Below are 15898 nucleotides of genomic sequence, written 5' to 3'. Positions count from 1 at the left end.
TGGGGACAGCTCACAGTCAGTGCTTTCCCAGAGCCAAGGGAGGGGAAGAGGAGGTTCCTGGCATCCCTGGCTCCCAGGAAGCTGAGGAATGGGAAGGACCATAGACTCATTCAGACTGGAAAAGACCTCTAAGATCACCAAGTTCAACCATCAACCCACCCCATGGCCACCAAGCCTTGTCCCCCAGTGCCACATCTCCACCCCTGCACCCCTGGCTCGAGCCCCACAGATGACGGCCTCTTTCCCCCTTCCACCCCGCTCCTCACCAGCACCCATTCACACAGCACTTTCCACTGTGGGAAGAGAACATCCTCAGGCACGGCCTCTCCTCCTCTTCACCTCCTTCCTCCCACTGCAGACACTGGATGCCTGCATCCCCCACCTCCGCTGTCACTTCTTGGGTGACTGTGCAGACAACTTGTGGCTGCAGGTCTAAAGCAAGCAACTGCTGGGGACTTGACAGGCTACAGACAAGGGAAATGCTCAAGCACAGCAGGAGAAGGCCCCGCATCCAGACCTCAGGAGGGACAAATGCTGGTTCCAGCTCAAAGACCTGCAGAGCCCCCATTCTGCAGGGCCTACCACGGGGACCGGGTACATTCAGAGAGCCCCAGGGAGCGCCTGCCAGGCACCAGCCCACAGCACTCAATTCACACCTGAGAACCCGGGCCCTTGCACTCACAGTGCCTCCGTGGGCTGCATGCCACGCTCCTCATAAACAACTCATCTGGAAAATAAGTGAGCCCATAAAAATCCACCCCATAGCAAGTCACCAAACCTGTTCTGGAGTAAATCGACCTACAGCAGCTCAAGCCTGCAGTGGGGCCGACCCCACATCGCCAGCAGCAGGGTTTGCTTGGTGCCACCTCTGCACCCATGGCACAGAAGGGAGCGTGGGGATGGGACAGGGGACACGCACACTGCCAGGTGCCTCTGGTGTCACAGCCAGACACCACGAAGGCTCCCACACCTCCCACAGGTCACGGTGCGTCTGCCTCCTCTTCATTCAGTCACACCGGGGTTTTCAGAAGGCAGCGGGATTTTCTCCCGACTTCCCACACGGTGCAGGAAGGAAGGTCATGGGGAGGCTGTCTCTGAGCCTTGAAGCGTCACCAAAGCAGCAGCAGAGCCCCCAGCCATCCCCTTCCATTGGCAGCCGCTCCAGCAGCAGTACAACCAACCACATCCCACACAGCAGTGGGACAAACACAGCAGCACCCAGCAAACACTCGGGTCAGCCCCTGTCACACGTCCTCCTTTGGCTGCTGCCTTCCCACCTGTGCTGCCGTCCTGGCACACAAAAATACACAGGGATCGTCCTCCTCCGACCAGGGGAACTTCCCGATTTCAGCCCTGGAGAAGGTCCTCCCGTGCTCTGGTTTGGGAGGTAAATGGCTCCAGCAGTAAAGATGGAAGGAAACACTGTTTTGTTTCAAGCCCTCGACACAAACACTGCGTCAAGAAGCACAAAAAGAGGGTGGGTTGTCAGCGTGTTATTTTTTTTCCTCTCTTTAAGCACTACAAAAACAGGAAACAAAGGAGAAAACATCTCACGGGGGGGGAAGGGGAGGTAGGTGCTGATACGCCCACAAAAGCAAGATTAACCACATATTTTATTTACTGCTTGCACCTTTGGGTTCACCCAGCTGCGAGCCAGGGCTCTGCAGGTCCTCAGTGCTTGGTGCTGTGCAAGCTGAGGAAGCACTGGCTGTGCTCCCCAAGGAGCTCTGAGCCCCCGCCTGCCCAACACAAAGCCCCCAATGTGGGCTGCAGGGAACAATGACGGCAGAGGGCACTGCAACCCCCAGCCCCCCCAGGGTTGCCTCCACCACTGGGTCAATCCCACGCCTGTAACCCACGTGCCAGACACCGGGCAGAGGATGAGGCTCTGAGCCTCCAAACTTTGACTCACTTCTCAGTCAGGAGCTTCCCAGGGGCACATGTGGAACAAATCTCTCAGGGCCACTTGCTGTTGGGGACTCACGATGCTCCAGGAGCACATCCCCCAGTGTGGAGCCAGCCGGCAGCTGGGAATCCCATGCTGACACTGGCACATGGGCAGCCATCGCTGCTGAGCTCACACGGGATGGGGACACGCACGTGGCCCAACACAGTGCTGACATAGCTACACTCTTGGTCTGTGAGAACAGGGAGCCATAGCGGGGACCCTGCCACTGCCCCATAGCCCAGCTCCAGGCTGAGCACCCAACGGTGATCAGAGACAGGCTGACCACTGCAGGGATGGGAAATTAAGATAACGCAGTGATGGAGGTTCTAAGGGATCTGGCCAAGGTCACACCGTAAGGCTGCAGCTCTACGACACAAACCCTTCACTGCCCGGCCGCACATCCTCAGATTTCACAGCGGGGCCAAAATCCGGCCTTGCTTTGCGCCAGGTTCTGAACGCCAACATCCAGCCCTAACGACGGCACAGCAACAGAACAACGCAGAGCGGGGATCGATGAGATCAAAGCGTCCTGGAAAAGGACCTGGAAAAACACTCCGGGTCCCCGTCCCTGCCTGCCGGGGTGGATCCCCCACCCTGCCAGAGGGAGACCAAAACCATTCCCTATAAATAGAAACAGCACAGCCCTTCTCCATCAGCCTGCCCGGGTCCTTCCCCTCCCAGCGCGTGTGGCACCTCCATGGAGGTCTCTGGTTTTCCCCAAAAAAACCTGGAGAGGAAAATAACCTTCCTGTGAGCTCAGGCTGGGAGCCGCCCCCCCCCTCCCCACCCCTCCGCAGGCCTGGCCGTCCAATTGGAAAGTAATTATACTGCAATTTTTATTTATGACTCCTTTTTTTTTTTTTTTTTTTTTTTTTTATTGCTAAATGGTGACTCATTTTGGCAACATTAAAATACACAGGAAATCATCCCCATTTTACAGTAATCACCATTCAATTCATTGTTAAATATTTATTTGTCGGACCAGCGCCGGGGCCCTCCGGAAGGGTCGAGGCGGGCGGGGGGCACCGGGGAGACAAGCGGGGCTGTGTGATACCCCTCAGGGTGTGGAGCCGTGGTGAAAGCCGCTGCCAGATGGCCCAGCCACAGGCACGGCCGACTCACTTTCCCCATACCCAACGCCTCCCGCTGCCGGAGGGACTGGGGGCAGGCCCCTGTCACCCCTTTATCCTGATTAGAAAAAGCACTATTTAGCCAAAACCCAACCCTGAGCCCCTGGAGCAAGAAGCCACATCTCTGCTGAATGCCTAACACGAAGCTCATCCGGTGCCGGCCATACGGGAGGAAGGGGAGGACAGTGGGAAGAGCTGGGCTCTGACATTCATCAGCCTTACAATGGCCAGGGCCACGTCCCTGTCGCGCAGCGGCTTTGTCATCCCAGGGCTGGGTGCCTGGATCTGCATTTCAGGGCTCCCCCCCACACACACACCACCACCAAATTTCAATGCATGTCAGTGAGCAGCCACCAGCTGACCCTGAACCACCGCAGGGCTGAAATCTCCAACCATCCTCTCCTCAGCACCGGGACCCCCACCTCACACCAAGGGGACACCAAGGGCCCAGCAGACCCCCAGCAGACCCCCATGGGAGGCCCCGTCCTTGCAATTCACCCCCCCCCCCGCTGCACCCAGCCGAGCCGTGATCTAACATGTCTGCTCCTGCTGACTTCCTCCTGGCTGCCCCAGTGCTGCGGAGGGCACTGGCAAAGCTCTACAACAACAGGCCGCGGTGTTGGCAAGGAGGATGGCTTTTGGGTAGGCGCTACGCAAACACCAGCCTGTTGGGAAACAAATACGGCACGCCACAGATCCAGGAGACAGAGGGAGAATCCCCAGCTGAGAACCACCACAAAGAAGCTCCTACCCAACCCAACCTCCACGATGATGGGAAACCTCCTCCAGCTCTCCCCAGTGGTCTCAGTACCGCTACCCCAGCACCTCCTATGGAGCATGGTGGATAGACCTCAAGTACAGTGGCCAGCTGATGACCACCAAATGCACGTAACTGCGGCTGCTCCGTGGGGTGGAGACCCCCACAACATCTCGCACAGGGACCACGATCTCAAGTACGGTGGCCAACCGACCGCCAAGACATCAACCGACTGCACCCCACCAGCGGACACACCACTGGGTGATCATCACGACAGCTCATGGGCCTCAGTGGACACCGGACTCACCCTGATCTCATTGCGCCGGATCTCCACGTCACACACCGAGTGTCCCTGGTGGGCCCCGCTGTAGTAGCAGCAGAACTGGCAGACGGCCACCTGCTCGGCCTCGCAGTGGTACAGGCGGTAGGCGTTGTGCTGGGGGCAGCTCCAGGCCCGAACGTCGTCCGCCTCCACCAGGAGGTGCCCACGGGCCGTGGAGGGCTGCTGCAGGTGGGTCTGGACGTGGGACTGGCAGCACGGGGCCTCGCACCTCAAGCAGATCTTCTGGGCGGGCAGCGGGGGGCCCCGGCGGCAGAAGACGCAGTGCAAGACGGAGGGAGGCTTCTCCAGGTTGAGCGAGTTGAACTTCTCCACGATGTTGGTGAGCTTCAGGTTCTTCTCCAGGTTGGGTTTCTGGTTGTACGCCTGGTTGCACTCCGGACAGCGCACCAAACCCGTCTCCTTGGCCCACGCCTCACCGATGCAGCCCCGGCAGAAGTTGTGCTTGCAGGGGAGCTGGACGGGCTCCACAAAGACGTGCAGGCAGATGGGGCAGATGAGCTCCTCCTCGAAACAGTTCTTCCAGTTCTCGGCCATCGCTGCCGGCGCTCGCTGGCGGCTCTCCCCACCAAACGGCTCAGTTGGGTCTACGGACGGGCACTGGGGTGGCGTTGCCCTGCAATGGGAAGCGATGGGGTGAACGGCCGGGCTGCCCCTCCGCCCCACGGAGCTCAGAGCCACGGGGCAGCACTCGAGGAATCTGGAGCAAGGAAACGCTACAGAATGGCTTGGATTGGGGGGGGGGTGAGCCCAGAGCTCATCCAGCTCCAAGCTCCCACCACGGGCTGGGTGCCGACCAGCAGGTCAGGGACCAGGACCCGATCCAAGCCGGCCCCAACGCCTGCGGGGCCGGGGCCGTATCTGTGGCGTCTGGTTAAAAACGCAACACAAACAGTTAAAAAAAAAAGCCCCAACCAACCAACAAAACAAACCCAACGACCCAGCAATGCCACAGCGCAGGATTTACAGCCCCAAAGCCTGACCCAAAGCAGCAGCGGGTTTCCTTTCAGCAAACGGGGTGAATCGAAACTTACCGAAGGTTGAAAGAAATCCATACAAAATCCAGCGCCGGGCTCCGCGTTCCACATAAAGCTCCGAAATTCAGCGCTCCGGGTTCGATTTTTCGTTCCTTGGGTTCGCCGCCGACATTCAATATTTTAAAGGGACTTCTGTCCCTCCTCCGCCCCCCCCCCCCCCCACCCCCCTCCCCAAAGCTGACTACAGCAGAGCGCCTGGGCTGCCTCCGGGCTTTATCCCGGCTTTCTCCGCGATGGGAGCTCGGAATCGGAGTCTTTTAAAGGAAACAGATCAAAGGGTTAAGATCCAAAACGGGAAAAGGAGGAAGACCGGGGAAATGGAAAAAAAATAACAGCGACGATGACGACGGTAGAAAAAAAAAAAAAAACACACACAAAAAAAAAAACCCACCAAAAAGCCCCACGAATCAACTCGGCAGCACCAAAGGTTTGCGGCGATAATAAGAGAAATAAAAGAATAGGGGGGAAAAAAGACAAGAGAGGAACGAAACGAGGGGAAAAAAAACCCTCTCGGCTGCTCCGGAATTGTGAGGTGGTGAATGGGAGAGCCGAGCGGAGGACAGGCCAACCATTCAGGCGCTGCCTCCGTTCATAAATAGGAATGAAAAAGAAAATGGGTTTCGTAAAGGGAGGGAGGGGAGAGCCCCGAATCAACCTGCCGGGTTCTCACGGGGGGGCCGCGTCCTCTCCGGAGAGGGGCGACAAAAAAATAACCGAGCCCGGAGGGGCCGCCCTGCTCCCCCCACCGCCCCCCGCCCCGGAACAATGCGCAGAGCGGGCGGGGGTCGCGGCGGGGCCGGGGGCTGCGCGGAGCGGAGCGGGGCCGGAGCGTGCGGTTCCGGGCGAGTCAGCCCTCAGCCATTTTGCGCTGCCCTATTGGAGAGCGGAGCGCAGCGCAGGGAAACGAGGAAAAAAAAAGGGAAAAAAAAAGGAAAAAGAAAAAAAAGAGGCCGACCCCCCCCCGCCCCCTCCCGTCGGAAGAACGTCGCCTCGCCGCCGCTCCCTGCCCCCGCCCCGCTGGGGGCTGCGGGCTCCGGCCCCGTGTCCCCGCGTCCCGTCGGGGCCGCTCGGCACAGATCAGCTCGGTACAGCTCAGCTCAGCTCGGCACAGCACAGCTCAGCACAGCCCCCCGCGGCCGCCCCCGCCGCCTCCTGCCATCTTGCGCTGCCCGGCGGCCCCACGCCCGGCCTTCCTCCCGCCGCCCCCGGGAGGCGGCCGCGGCCGGCGGGGGGAGGAGGGGGGGGGAGCGGATCCCCGGGAGCTGCGGGGTTGGGGCGGGGGGAGAGAGCGGGGCGGCGCCTCGGAGCCGGCTCAGCCCCGGCGCTGGGGGCCCGGAGGGGCGGCCATGGGGGCGGCGGCCGCGGGGAGACAGCGACCGGGGGCGGGGGGAGGCGGGCGCGTCCCGCCCCGGAGCCGCAGCCGCTGAGTTGCCGGTGGGGCCGACGGGCGCTGCCGCCACCGCCTCGGAGCCGCCCCGCGCTGCGCTGCGCTGCGAGCCGGCACGGAACGGCACGGCCAGATACGGCACGGCCCGACACGCGTCACCGCGGTCCGCCCCGACGGCGGGCGGTGCTGCCTTAAAGCGGCGATGGAGCTGCGGGGCCACGAGCGGTGTGCGGGGAGAGAGGGTGGGGGGGGGTGGGAATAGAGGTGAGGATTGGGTCGGCGTGGTGCGTTGGGATGGAGGTGGACACGGGAATGGGTATTCGGTTGGGAATGAGGTGGGAATCGGGTGGAGACGGGAATGAGATGGGAGTGGGGAAGGAGGTGAGAAGGGAATGGAAAACGGGAGGCAAGTGGGGATGGTGCTGGGATGGGGATGCAGATGGGATGGAATAGAGGTGGGCATGGGAATGGTGTTTGGGTTGAGATGGAGATGGAAATGGGATTTGGGTGGGGGTGATGACGATGATGAGATGGGAATGGAATGGGAATGACATGGGGCTGGAGATAACATAGAGATGGGATACAGATGCAGATAGAGATACACACGGAGATGCAGGTGTGGGCAACAGCTGCCTCAAGGAAGGGCAGCTCACTGGGGCCTTTTGTTCTCCCATAATGAAGGCTGCCCCTGTTGCTTTGCACCAAGCTGCACATCCTCAGCACCACCCTCATCTCAGTGACCCCCAGTCCCACCCCTGGTGACGTGCAGGACATCCCCACCAGCAATCAATGCAGACCAGGGCCCAGCTGGCACATGTGCCCTGCTGCGTGGGTAGTAGGGCTCCAGAGAGGGGTCCCAGCACTGTGTCAGGTTGGGGCCAGGTGTTCCCAATGCCAGCAGTGGCCATTTGTCCCGTGGGGTCCCTCTGCAGCCAGCTGCCCCCCAACAGCTCTCACCAAATGGTTCTGCAGCTGTTGTGCGGGATGTGCTGCGTCCGGCCCCAAATGCGTGGGGAATAAAGCACGTGGCTGCTGTTAACCCATTTCCCACCGGTCAGGAGGTCACAAATGACTTCAAATTGGTTGGCAGGGATAGAGCAGGACTTCCTAACTACAGCCATGGAGCTGCCTGGAGCCCTCAGATCCCAGCGGCCCCAGGTGTTGAACCACCTCCCCCCAGATGCGGGGCAGCCATCACACTGCTGGATGTGGCATCAGGGTGATGCTCACCGCCCTATCCAAGCCTGGTGTTGCTGGGAATGGGGCAGCACGGCTCCCATGCCTGGTGGGGTTTCTTTCTATGGAAATGCCTGGAGCAGCTGCCCTGCAGAGTGACTCATTTCCTGCTCTTGTGTCACATTCTGGTCAGGCCAGTTTGGCAAAGGCTTTTTTCTCTCCGTCGCTGCCTTTCTCTGCTCTCCCCCACCTCGGAGGCCTGGGATGATGTGAATGGCTCAGCCCCTGGCAGGATGAGGCAGGATTTTCAGGAAACTGCGTCAAAACCACAAACCTCCAAAAAGAAAAAAGAAAAAAACCCAAAAAGAGAGGAAAAAAAAAACAACAACCCAACAACAACAACAAAAAACCCAAACAAACAATAAAAAAAGAACGATTTTCTTTCCCTCTTTTCTGGGAGCAAGGGAGGCGGGTGGCCAGGCCGGGCTCCTCCTCACTGCCCCCAGATCGGAGCTCTCTGCTCATTTGAGTTCTGTGTTCCCTGGTGGCTGCCCGGGGCTCTGGCTGCGCCACGTCCCTGGGGCTGACATGGGTTGGTCAGGACCGTGGCCCCATCATCCCTCCCTGTACACCTCCATGTCTGCAGCACAAGGGATGGCAGGACAGCAGGAGCAGGGCACAATCTCACCCAAACCCTCTGCAATCTTTGCTCCCAAGCAATTCTCATCCTTCCTTTTTCCCTTTCTGCATGCTCCGTGCAATTAAAGCAGGCTACAGCCAAATGACCCGGCACCACACGCATGCTAAAAAGCCCCCCGCCGGGCCGTCACTGAGCTGCCTTTGAACAGCCATGTGTTGTTCCTAGGGCTGCAGGCAGCATCTGCAGCCCTGCAAACCCATGGTCCTGCTTGGTGCAGGGAAATTGAGGCAGGAAAGGGGCAGGTGCTCGCCCGCAGCCCTTACATCTGCAGTGCTAGAAAGCCAAAGGGTTTTGTTTGCCCACAGACATGGGAAGTGCACGACGGTATCAGCGTAAATTGGGTCAGGAAGCATTGCTAATAAAATGTCAATCCCGGTTGTGTAATGGGAGCAATTATGGGTTTAGGTCTCGTTAGGACACTGAGAAGGAAAACATGGCTGCTCCGAGGGCAGCGGGAGGCAAAAAACGAGGAGGGTCCTTTGAGAAGCTGTTGTGGTGCCTGAGTTCCATCACTGCATCACTGGGTCAGGACTCTGCTCCTCACCTAGAGCTCCAGTCCCCAAACTGGGCCCCCTGCTGCCACCATTCCTAGGGTCCCATCCTGTGCATGATGGGGACAGGGATGCCTGGGAGCTCTTACACAGAGGGGGCAGTGGGGATGGAGCGCCTTGGGCAGCAGTACAGCATAAAGGGAACTGCAGAGGCATCCATGAACACTTAGAGAGTCATACACTGCATTTGGTCCCACTTACGGCTTATAAATGATTACTGCGCGTTTTAATAAATGGTTAATCAAGTGTTAGAGTCCAAACAAGTTGATGGGTTGCTTATTACCACGGTTTATAACCTTTTATGAATGCCTTCTGTCGATGTACTTATAAACATCCACACCACGTACTTCTCGTGTCTTGACATGTTGGTCACATCTGGGGGAAGTTGGTTAACTCTTGAGCTGCCCATCAGTGGTAAAACCAACATGGTGCCGGGCTTCACTGCTGCTCAGCTGCACATCTACACGTGGGCAGCCCAGGGCGATGCGGGCGCCGTGGTGTCCCCTCATCCTTGTCACTCTGTGATGATGAAAAGGGATGGAACGACCCTGCTTTGGTGTGAGCCAGACACATCCAAATCCAGAATAAGTCGGCAGTGGGGTTTTGTTCCTCGTGTGTTTTTACCACTAGGACAAACAATGAGGGGAAGTGAGTGGTGGATTCTTCATCGCTTGAAGTCACCAAATGAAGACAGGATGTCTTGCTGGAACGCGTGCCTGAATCAAAAACACAAGTTGTTGGGCCCGATGCAAGGAACTGGGTGAAATTCCGCATACAGGAGGTCAGATGGGATGATTTAGTGGTCCCTCTGGCCCCCAAACCCACGGAAACATCCTCGGCCATAGCCGTCAATTCTGCGGGTAGCGCATCTACAGCCCCTCACGTCATGTTGCAAATAATGCAATAAAACTCTCAATAAGCTGAATAACAAGGAAACAATTTCAAATAAGAGTCTCTGAAATCTCCTTTTAAGGCAATGATGGGATTCCCACCGCTGGTGGTGCTCCCGACACCTCGCAATGCTGTCAGCCTGCAGCCTGCAGGAGGCCCCATCGCAGCCCCTGAGCCTGAACCCCTATCGGCTCTATGGGGAAATGGGGTGGGCAGGGAGCAGCACTGCGACCATGAGCCCCCTGCCATGGGGACCCCATTCCCTGTTCTGCATCCTCCCGCCTGTCCAGGTCCCTGGTGCTGCCATTCACTTTTGGGATGGGAAACAGCCCCAGCCCTCCCTGCACACTGTGGAAGGAGGGAAAAAAGAGAGAGAGAAATAAACAAACAAATCCCTTCCCTCTCTTGGCTTGGCATCTGCTCACAGCCCTTCCATTATTAATTAGAGGAGCTGCCGGCGTTATTAGCAACAAACCGCTCCTAATGAAGTTCAGAGCCGCAGATCCAGGAGGGGCTCCCAGACACCGCTTTTCACAAACCTTAATTAAATTCACCGCCTGAAGGTGCTTTAGGCTGGGCAGCACAGTGCGGCGGGGCACGGGGCCGGGCCAGGGCTGCAGGCAGGAGCAGCACCCCAGGGCCATGCACGGCACCGGTTGGGATGTGCCTTGAAAAGGGACAGTGCAGGTTCTCTCTGATCCCGGTGCTGTGGGGTCCAGAGCTCCCCCGCTGCTCTGCTTATCTCCCACGCAGCCTTGATGCATTGCAATGATTAACTGGGTGCCAGAGGGGAGGTTCCCAGTGCTGTCCTTGCTGGGCAGCACTTTGAGGCAGATGGCACATGGGGTTTGGGGCAAGGGAACCGGCCGCAGCCATTCGCTCATTGCTTCTATCTGACGCAGGCATGGCCAAGACAATGTCCCTGGATGAACAGCAACAAAACCCACCCAGCTCCTTGCACATCCCTTCCCTCCCCCACCTTCAGCTTCCACCCTTCCCCTCTCTGGCCTTAAAGGAATTTATTACGGAGGAGCATAAAGAAGATGACAGCAAAACCGTTCAGTGTTACTGGGAACTCATCGCACCGTTAGCACAGCACTATCTCATCCCAGCACCCACAGAGAAGGACACGGAGAAGTACGCAAATACCTTTAATGCACTTAGGATACAAGGGAGGAGAAAAAACGTTTAGTGATCCACAAAAATATTACAAAAGTCACGTGCAGGCGAAACGTACCCGGCACTGAAATAACCATGTAAGAATTTACATTAGAAACTAATATAAAATATTTTAAAACCTCTGCTAGTTTAGCTTTCTGTTTTGTCTTTTATTTAAAAAAAAAAACAAAAAACAAAAAACAAAACAAAAAAACACAACAAAAAACAACAAAAAAACCAAAAGAAAGCAGGGAGTGGGGTGGGGAATAAAGGCCATCTCCAAGGTCCCGACGTGTCGCCGGGTCCCCCCGGGAAGCTGTGCAGAAACACTGTGAAATGCAAAGCACCTCACGGACCAGCAAGGCCCACACCATGCACCGCTATAGGGAAACACTGCTGTGCCCAGCAAGGGTGAAGGGCTGGAATCCCCTATGGGGTCGGGGTGAGGCACGAAGCCCCCACCACCTCGGGGGGCAGCGCAGAGAGCAGAGCGGGCAGGGGGCTGCAGCACCCACCCAAACACACCGTGCTGATGTAGGACCCATGGTGGCGGTGCGGTTCCTCCCACCCCCAGCCCCGCTGTGCGTGCTGCACTATTTCCGGAGCTGCTCTTTCGTTGCGGTTGGGCCCCAGGGACGGGAACAAAGGAGCCATTTTGATCTCCAGCTTCGCCGGGGAGAGGAGGGACAGGCTGAGAGAAAAGAGCAGTGTTTGCAAAACACAACAATCGCAGGGAATTTTCCTCCTGCTTTGAGAGGCTGTTTCTTTTCCTCTGTCTTCCTCTTTTTTTATTAAAAGACAGAAGAAGCAGCATTACGGCTGGAGTATAAACAACAGCAGCGGGTGCTTGTAGGCCGCAGTAGGCCTCACGTGCCCAGCTCAGCCCAAGGCCGCTGAGCCCACGAGGGGCTGCGCTCCCTTCATGGCCATGGGGCCCATCAGCAGTGCTGGGGTTTGCCCACAGCTTTAGGGGAGCCCTAGGGGCAGGCCTGCAGCCCGCGCCATCTTCTTCTCTGCTTGAAATGTTGGACTCGTGTGGAACACAAGCTGGTTTGTTTTGCTTTGTTTTGTTATTTTTAAAAGGAGGACAAGCAGGCACCGCACAGCAGAGAAAAAAAAATGGTACAAAAATAGTAGGTTGCTACAGAGCTTGTTAAAAACTGGTCCCAGAGACCTAAATTCGGCTTTAACATCTCAGGATGTGAACCCCACTGGCAAACGCGCATATAGAGCTTGTTTTGGATGCAGTCTGGCTTCTGGGCAAGCCTGCTTTTATCCATGGGGACAGATGCACTGAGAGGGATTCCCGGGTGCTCGACAGCTCATCTGCCCTCACAGCGTCGCTTGAAGGGAGAATTAAGGCACAATATGGGATCTGAAGGAGGGCACTTGCACAGGATTGCCTGCTGAGAGTGGGGGCTGCCCTGGTGCCAGCAGTGACCCCAGCTCACCCACAAGCTGAAGCCCAGCACTCCACCCAGCAGCACCGTGTCCAGGATAGGGGAAAATAGGGCACATGGGTCTGCGGGCTCATGAGGCCTGAAGGTTCTCACAGAATCTTAGGATCGTTTGAGTTGGAAAGGACCCTTAAAGGCCATCTGGTCCAACTCCCCTGCAATGAACAGCAACTCCTACAGCTCCATCAGGTGCTCAGAGCCCTGTCCAGCTTGAATGTCTCCCCACTGCTGTGGTGCCACAGACAAGCCTGCAAGGTGGGCCACAAACTCTGGACGCCTGCCTAGGAGGGGATGAGCACCAGCGCAGACACAGAGACAAGCAGCCAAGTCCCCATGCAGACGCATCCTCCAACCAGCAGCCCTGAGAAGCACACAGCCGGCCCAACGTCCTCAGTGAAGCATCTCAGAGAGGTTTGGTGAGGAGCAGGGATACATTTGATGAAGCAAATGGGTGCTGGGTGAGCAATAAGGCTTGCCCAGTGACCAGGCTGGGGGCTCCCGTGGGGGGCACTGGAGCGAGAGCTCCACTCCCTGCCCCACGCTCATTAAAAACCCAAATGATTCAGAAGCAGCTGCACGGCCATTCCCCATCTCTGAGCTAACACAGTCATTCACAGCCCACACCCTCAGCAATGGGCATAGGCCAAGGTGTGAATGTGCAGTGGGACGTGCACAGCCAGGTCCTTACCCCCACGCAGGACCTTGGTAGGTTGTGGTGTGGACATGAGGACTGGTCTGCAGGGACCATTGCAGCTCAGTGCCATCCCCTTTGGTTTTTGGCTTCCCTGCATCCCACTGAGATGGCACAAAGGACTGCGCTGCTCAAAGAAGCCCCAGCTGTGGGTGCAAGGGGGGCTGCTAACCTGACTCCAGCACGCAGCCTCTCCCCAGCAATCTGTTCCCTCCAAGCCAAGCTCTGCTTTCAACTATTTTTTTTTTAAAGCTACACCTCCTAAATATTTCTACTGGTCGCAGATGAAAAACAAAATCCCCACTTCTTCAAAGACCATTTGATGACCCGACAGTGTCATTTCAAAAGTCATCCAAGAGCAACTGAATATTTGAAGTGAGGAGCTTCAGAATATCACTTCAAATCACTGCTGGCATATCTACGTACAGTCAAACCAATATATCACCATCCTCAAAGATATTATACACAGCAGGCACCACCTAACTAAGCCACTGAAAATATCACTGTAGGTCATTCCAGCCACAGGACCGACTGCTCTGCCCAGGTCACATCCCACATGCTGAAACTATACAATAATTCTTCTGTTTTTAATCACAAGTTGAGAAGGAAAGTAGTCCTGGCTTTTGGGACTTCCCTTGTTCCAGAACTGCTGTCACGTGTTGCATTTTCAAGGCATTGCAGATCTGCCACGAGGTTCTTCATCTTTGGAAATACCCCTACCTCACTGCATCCAGGAGAGAGAAAACCTGTACCCACTTATTTTAAACTGACATTTATATCCAGATCACTATCTCTAGACAACAGACGCCTCATGGGTTTTGGCTTCATATAATCCTGCTTCAGACCTTTCACACAATCTAGAAGAAAAATCAGCACCAGCAGACCTACCACCTCAGCAGGTTTGGGCTAGAAAATAGCATGGCATTTATTAACGCTGGTGCATTTCCCTTTTTAAAACTATTTGCTCACTAAAATACAAAGGTTTCTTTCCCAGTTCCTTCACACACAGGCATGTCCTCTCGCCCCAAGATGAAAATATCCAAACTCGAGATCTCATTTACTTGCCAATGAGTAAGCCTTTGGCACAGCTGCAGACTTGAAGCGATTCAGGGGAGGGGAGGTCCTGTGGGTGAGCAGCTCCTCACAACGCCGAACAACACGCAACTTTCTTTTTCTCCATAACTGTTGAGAGGCAGCAGCACGACCTTGGAGCTCAAGGGTTGACTTTCACCAGTTTCTCTCCTATAGTTGGTCTAACAATAAGACAGCTTTCTATTTTAGCAGTTAACGTTTGTCTAATATTTTCCCCCTTAGCTAGAAGGGAAGATTTCACTTCCTTCCCCTGAAATCCTCCCCGTAATTGTTATCCGGCTACTGGCAAAGATCTGTTGAGAAAATGTCACAGAAATAGAGATTTCTGGCATGCCACCTGTTCATAACTCAATACACAGAACTATATATAAATACATGACATGGAACAAAAAAAACAACACACACTCAGGAATACTGGGTGGATTTTCAAATGCATTCAGTGTGCTCCCTCTGAAGTCAATGAAAACCCAACCCAGAGCGTCTGATGAGAGTAAATATGGTGGGGACAACATACGCATAGACAGAACTGGAGCACAAGGCAGCCTGGAGGAGCCACCTGCCCTGCTGCAAAGGCTCCCACAGGTCACAGGGCAGGAGCTCCTCAGCCTTGCAGATGTCTCAGACCCACAGAGGGTGTGATGGACTCCTCTCTGCCCTGTGCTCATCTCTGCAAAAAGAGCAACAACTGACCTTCCAAAAACCCCTTCCCCACTAAGATGTGGACTTTAAGCTCCATGTAATGAGAGCTAGCATCTGGAAGGAAGGAAGAACACATGGTGATGGCCCAGCGCTGCTGCAGGCACCCTCAGCAAGCCCATAGCAGAGCAGTCCACGGGCTACTGCTGGTAGATGGCTTTGGGGCAATATTGTAGTTGTCGCCCTGCCCTTTTTCTGACCACCACAACTGTTTGTTAGTTCATTATCTTGGGACAGGACGCTTGGTGATACTGTTTCTGAAGCTGGACTGGTAGATTTCCATGTTGTTCTCCAGCCCACAGTGTCCCCTGGTTATGAATCTTGAGTGCAGAAGGCTTGTGCAGGCTTAGTGTGAACCAGGACAATGAAAACTGGCCAATAGATCCCATGGATGAATGCAGTCTGCCACAGCACAGAAATCACTCTGGCTGGCACATACAGATATCTGAAAGTTTGTTCTTTCACAGCAGGATTTCAAGATGATCCGCTGAGTTCAGACAAAATGACAAACTCATTTACATGTAAATTGCTTTCGTAGCTTTGCAGAAAGGAAGGTTCTGCTGAGCAGTGTTGGACCCTGCATTTGGCCTGCCTTAAATTATAATATAACAACAATTATAATAATACAAATACTACTTTGTACACAAAGCACGCCCTCCCCTGCAAACCCTGGCATGCTTCGGTAGGTCCTACAGCCCTCTAGTCAATAATCACCCTCTCTGCACAGAGAGACATTGAGTGACTTGCCTGAGGCCACAGAGGAATTCTGTAGCAAGTCCAAGGAAAGCTTTGTGGCTCCTAGCTCTGCTTCTTGACCAGCATTAACCAGCCTCTAATATATGCAAAAAACATCAAAGCAGTCTGTGCCAGGAAGAAAAAAACAAACA

General features: G+C 55.6%; 2 protein-coding genes across 4 annotated transcripts in view; one reads left to right on the top strand and one right to left on the bottom strand.

The window, feature by feature from the left end:
• TRIM8 (tripartite motif containing 8) overlaps nucleotides 1–6109 on the bottom strand; it is a 20140-nt gene extending 14031 nt beyond the window's left edge. The window contains exons 1-2 of the mRNA XM_015866972.2: nucleotides 5210–6109; nucleotides 4143–4791 (exon numbers count right to left, since the gene is read on the bottom strand). Of these exons, the coding sequence (XP_015722458.1) occupies nucleotides 4143–4712 (570 nt within the window). The 5' untranslated portion in view covers nucleotides 4713–4791; nucleotides 5210–6109. The remainder of the gene's footprint in view (nucleotides 1–4142; nucleotides 4792–5209) is intronic.
• LOC107315952 (translation initiation factor IF-2-like) lies at nucleotides 5783–15898 on the top strand. Of its 3 annotated transcripts, none has more exons than XM_032445332.1 (2): nucleotides 5783–6841; nucleotides 7690–14800. In XM_032445332.1, exon 1 carries the CDS (start codon nucleotides 5814–5816, stop codon nucleotides 6792–6794), a length of 981 nt encoding a protein of 326 aa, XP_032301223.1. In that variant the 5' UTR covers nucleotides 5783–5813; the 3' UTR covers nucleotides 6795–6841; nucleotides 7690–14800. The 3 variants fall into 3 exon arrangements, with proteins under 3 accessions (XP_032301223.1, XP_032301221.1, XP_032301222.1); XM_032445330.1 differs by having other exon boundaries at nucleotides 5959–6824; nucleotides 10820–15898; XM_032445331.1 differs by having other exon boundaries at nucleotides 5959–6824; nucleotides 7690–15898.

This window comes from Coturnix japonica, chromosome 6 (assembly GCF_001577835.2).
Source record: "Coturnix japonica isolate 7356 chromosome 6, Coturnix japonica 2.1, whole genome shotgun sequence".
Lineage (NCBI taxonomy): Eukaryota > Metazoa > Chordata > Aves > Galliformes > Phasianidae > Coturnix > Coturnix japonica.
The sequence above is the reverse complement of the archived record's forward strand: the minus strand, read 5'-3'. Positions and strand labels throughout refer to the sequence as shown.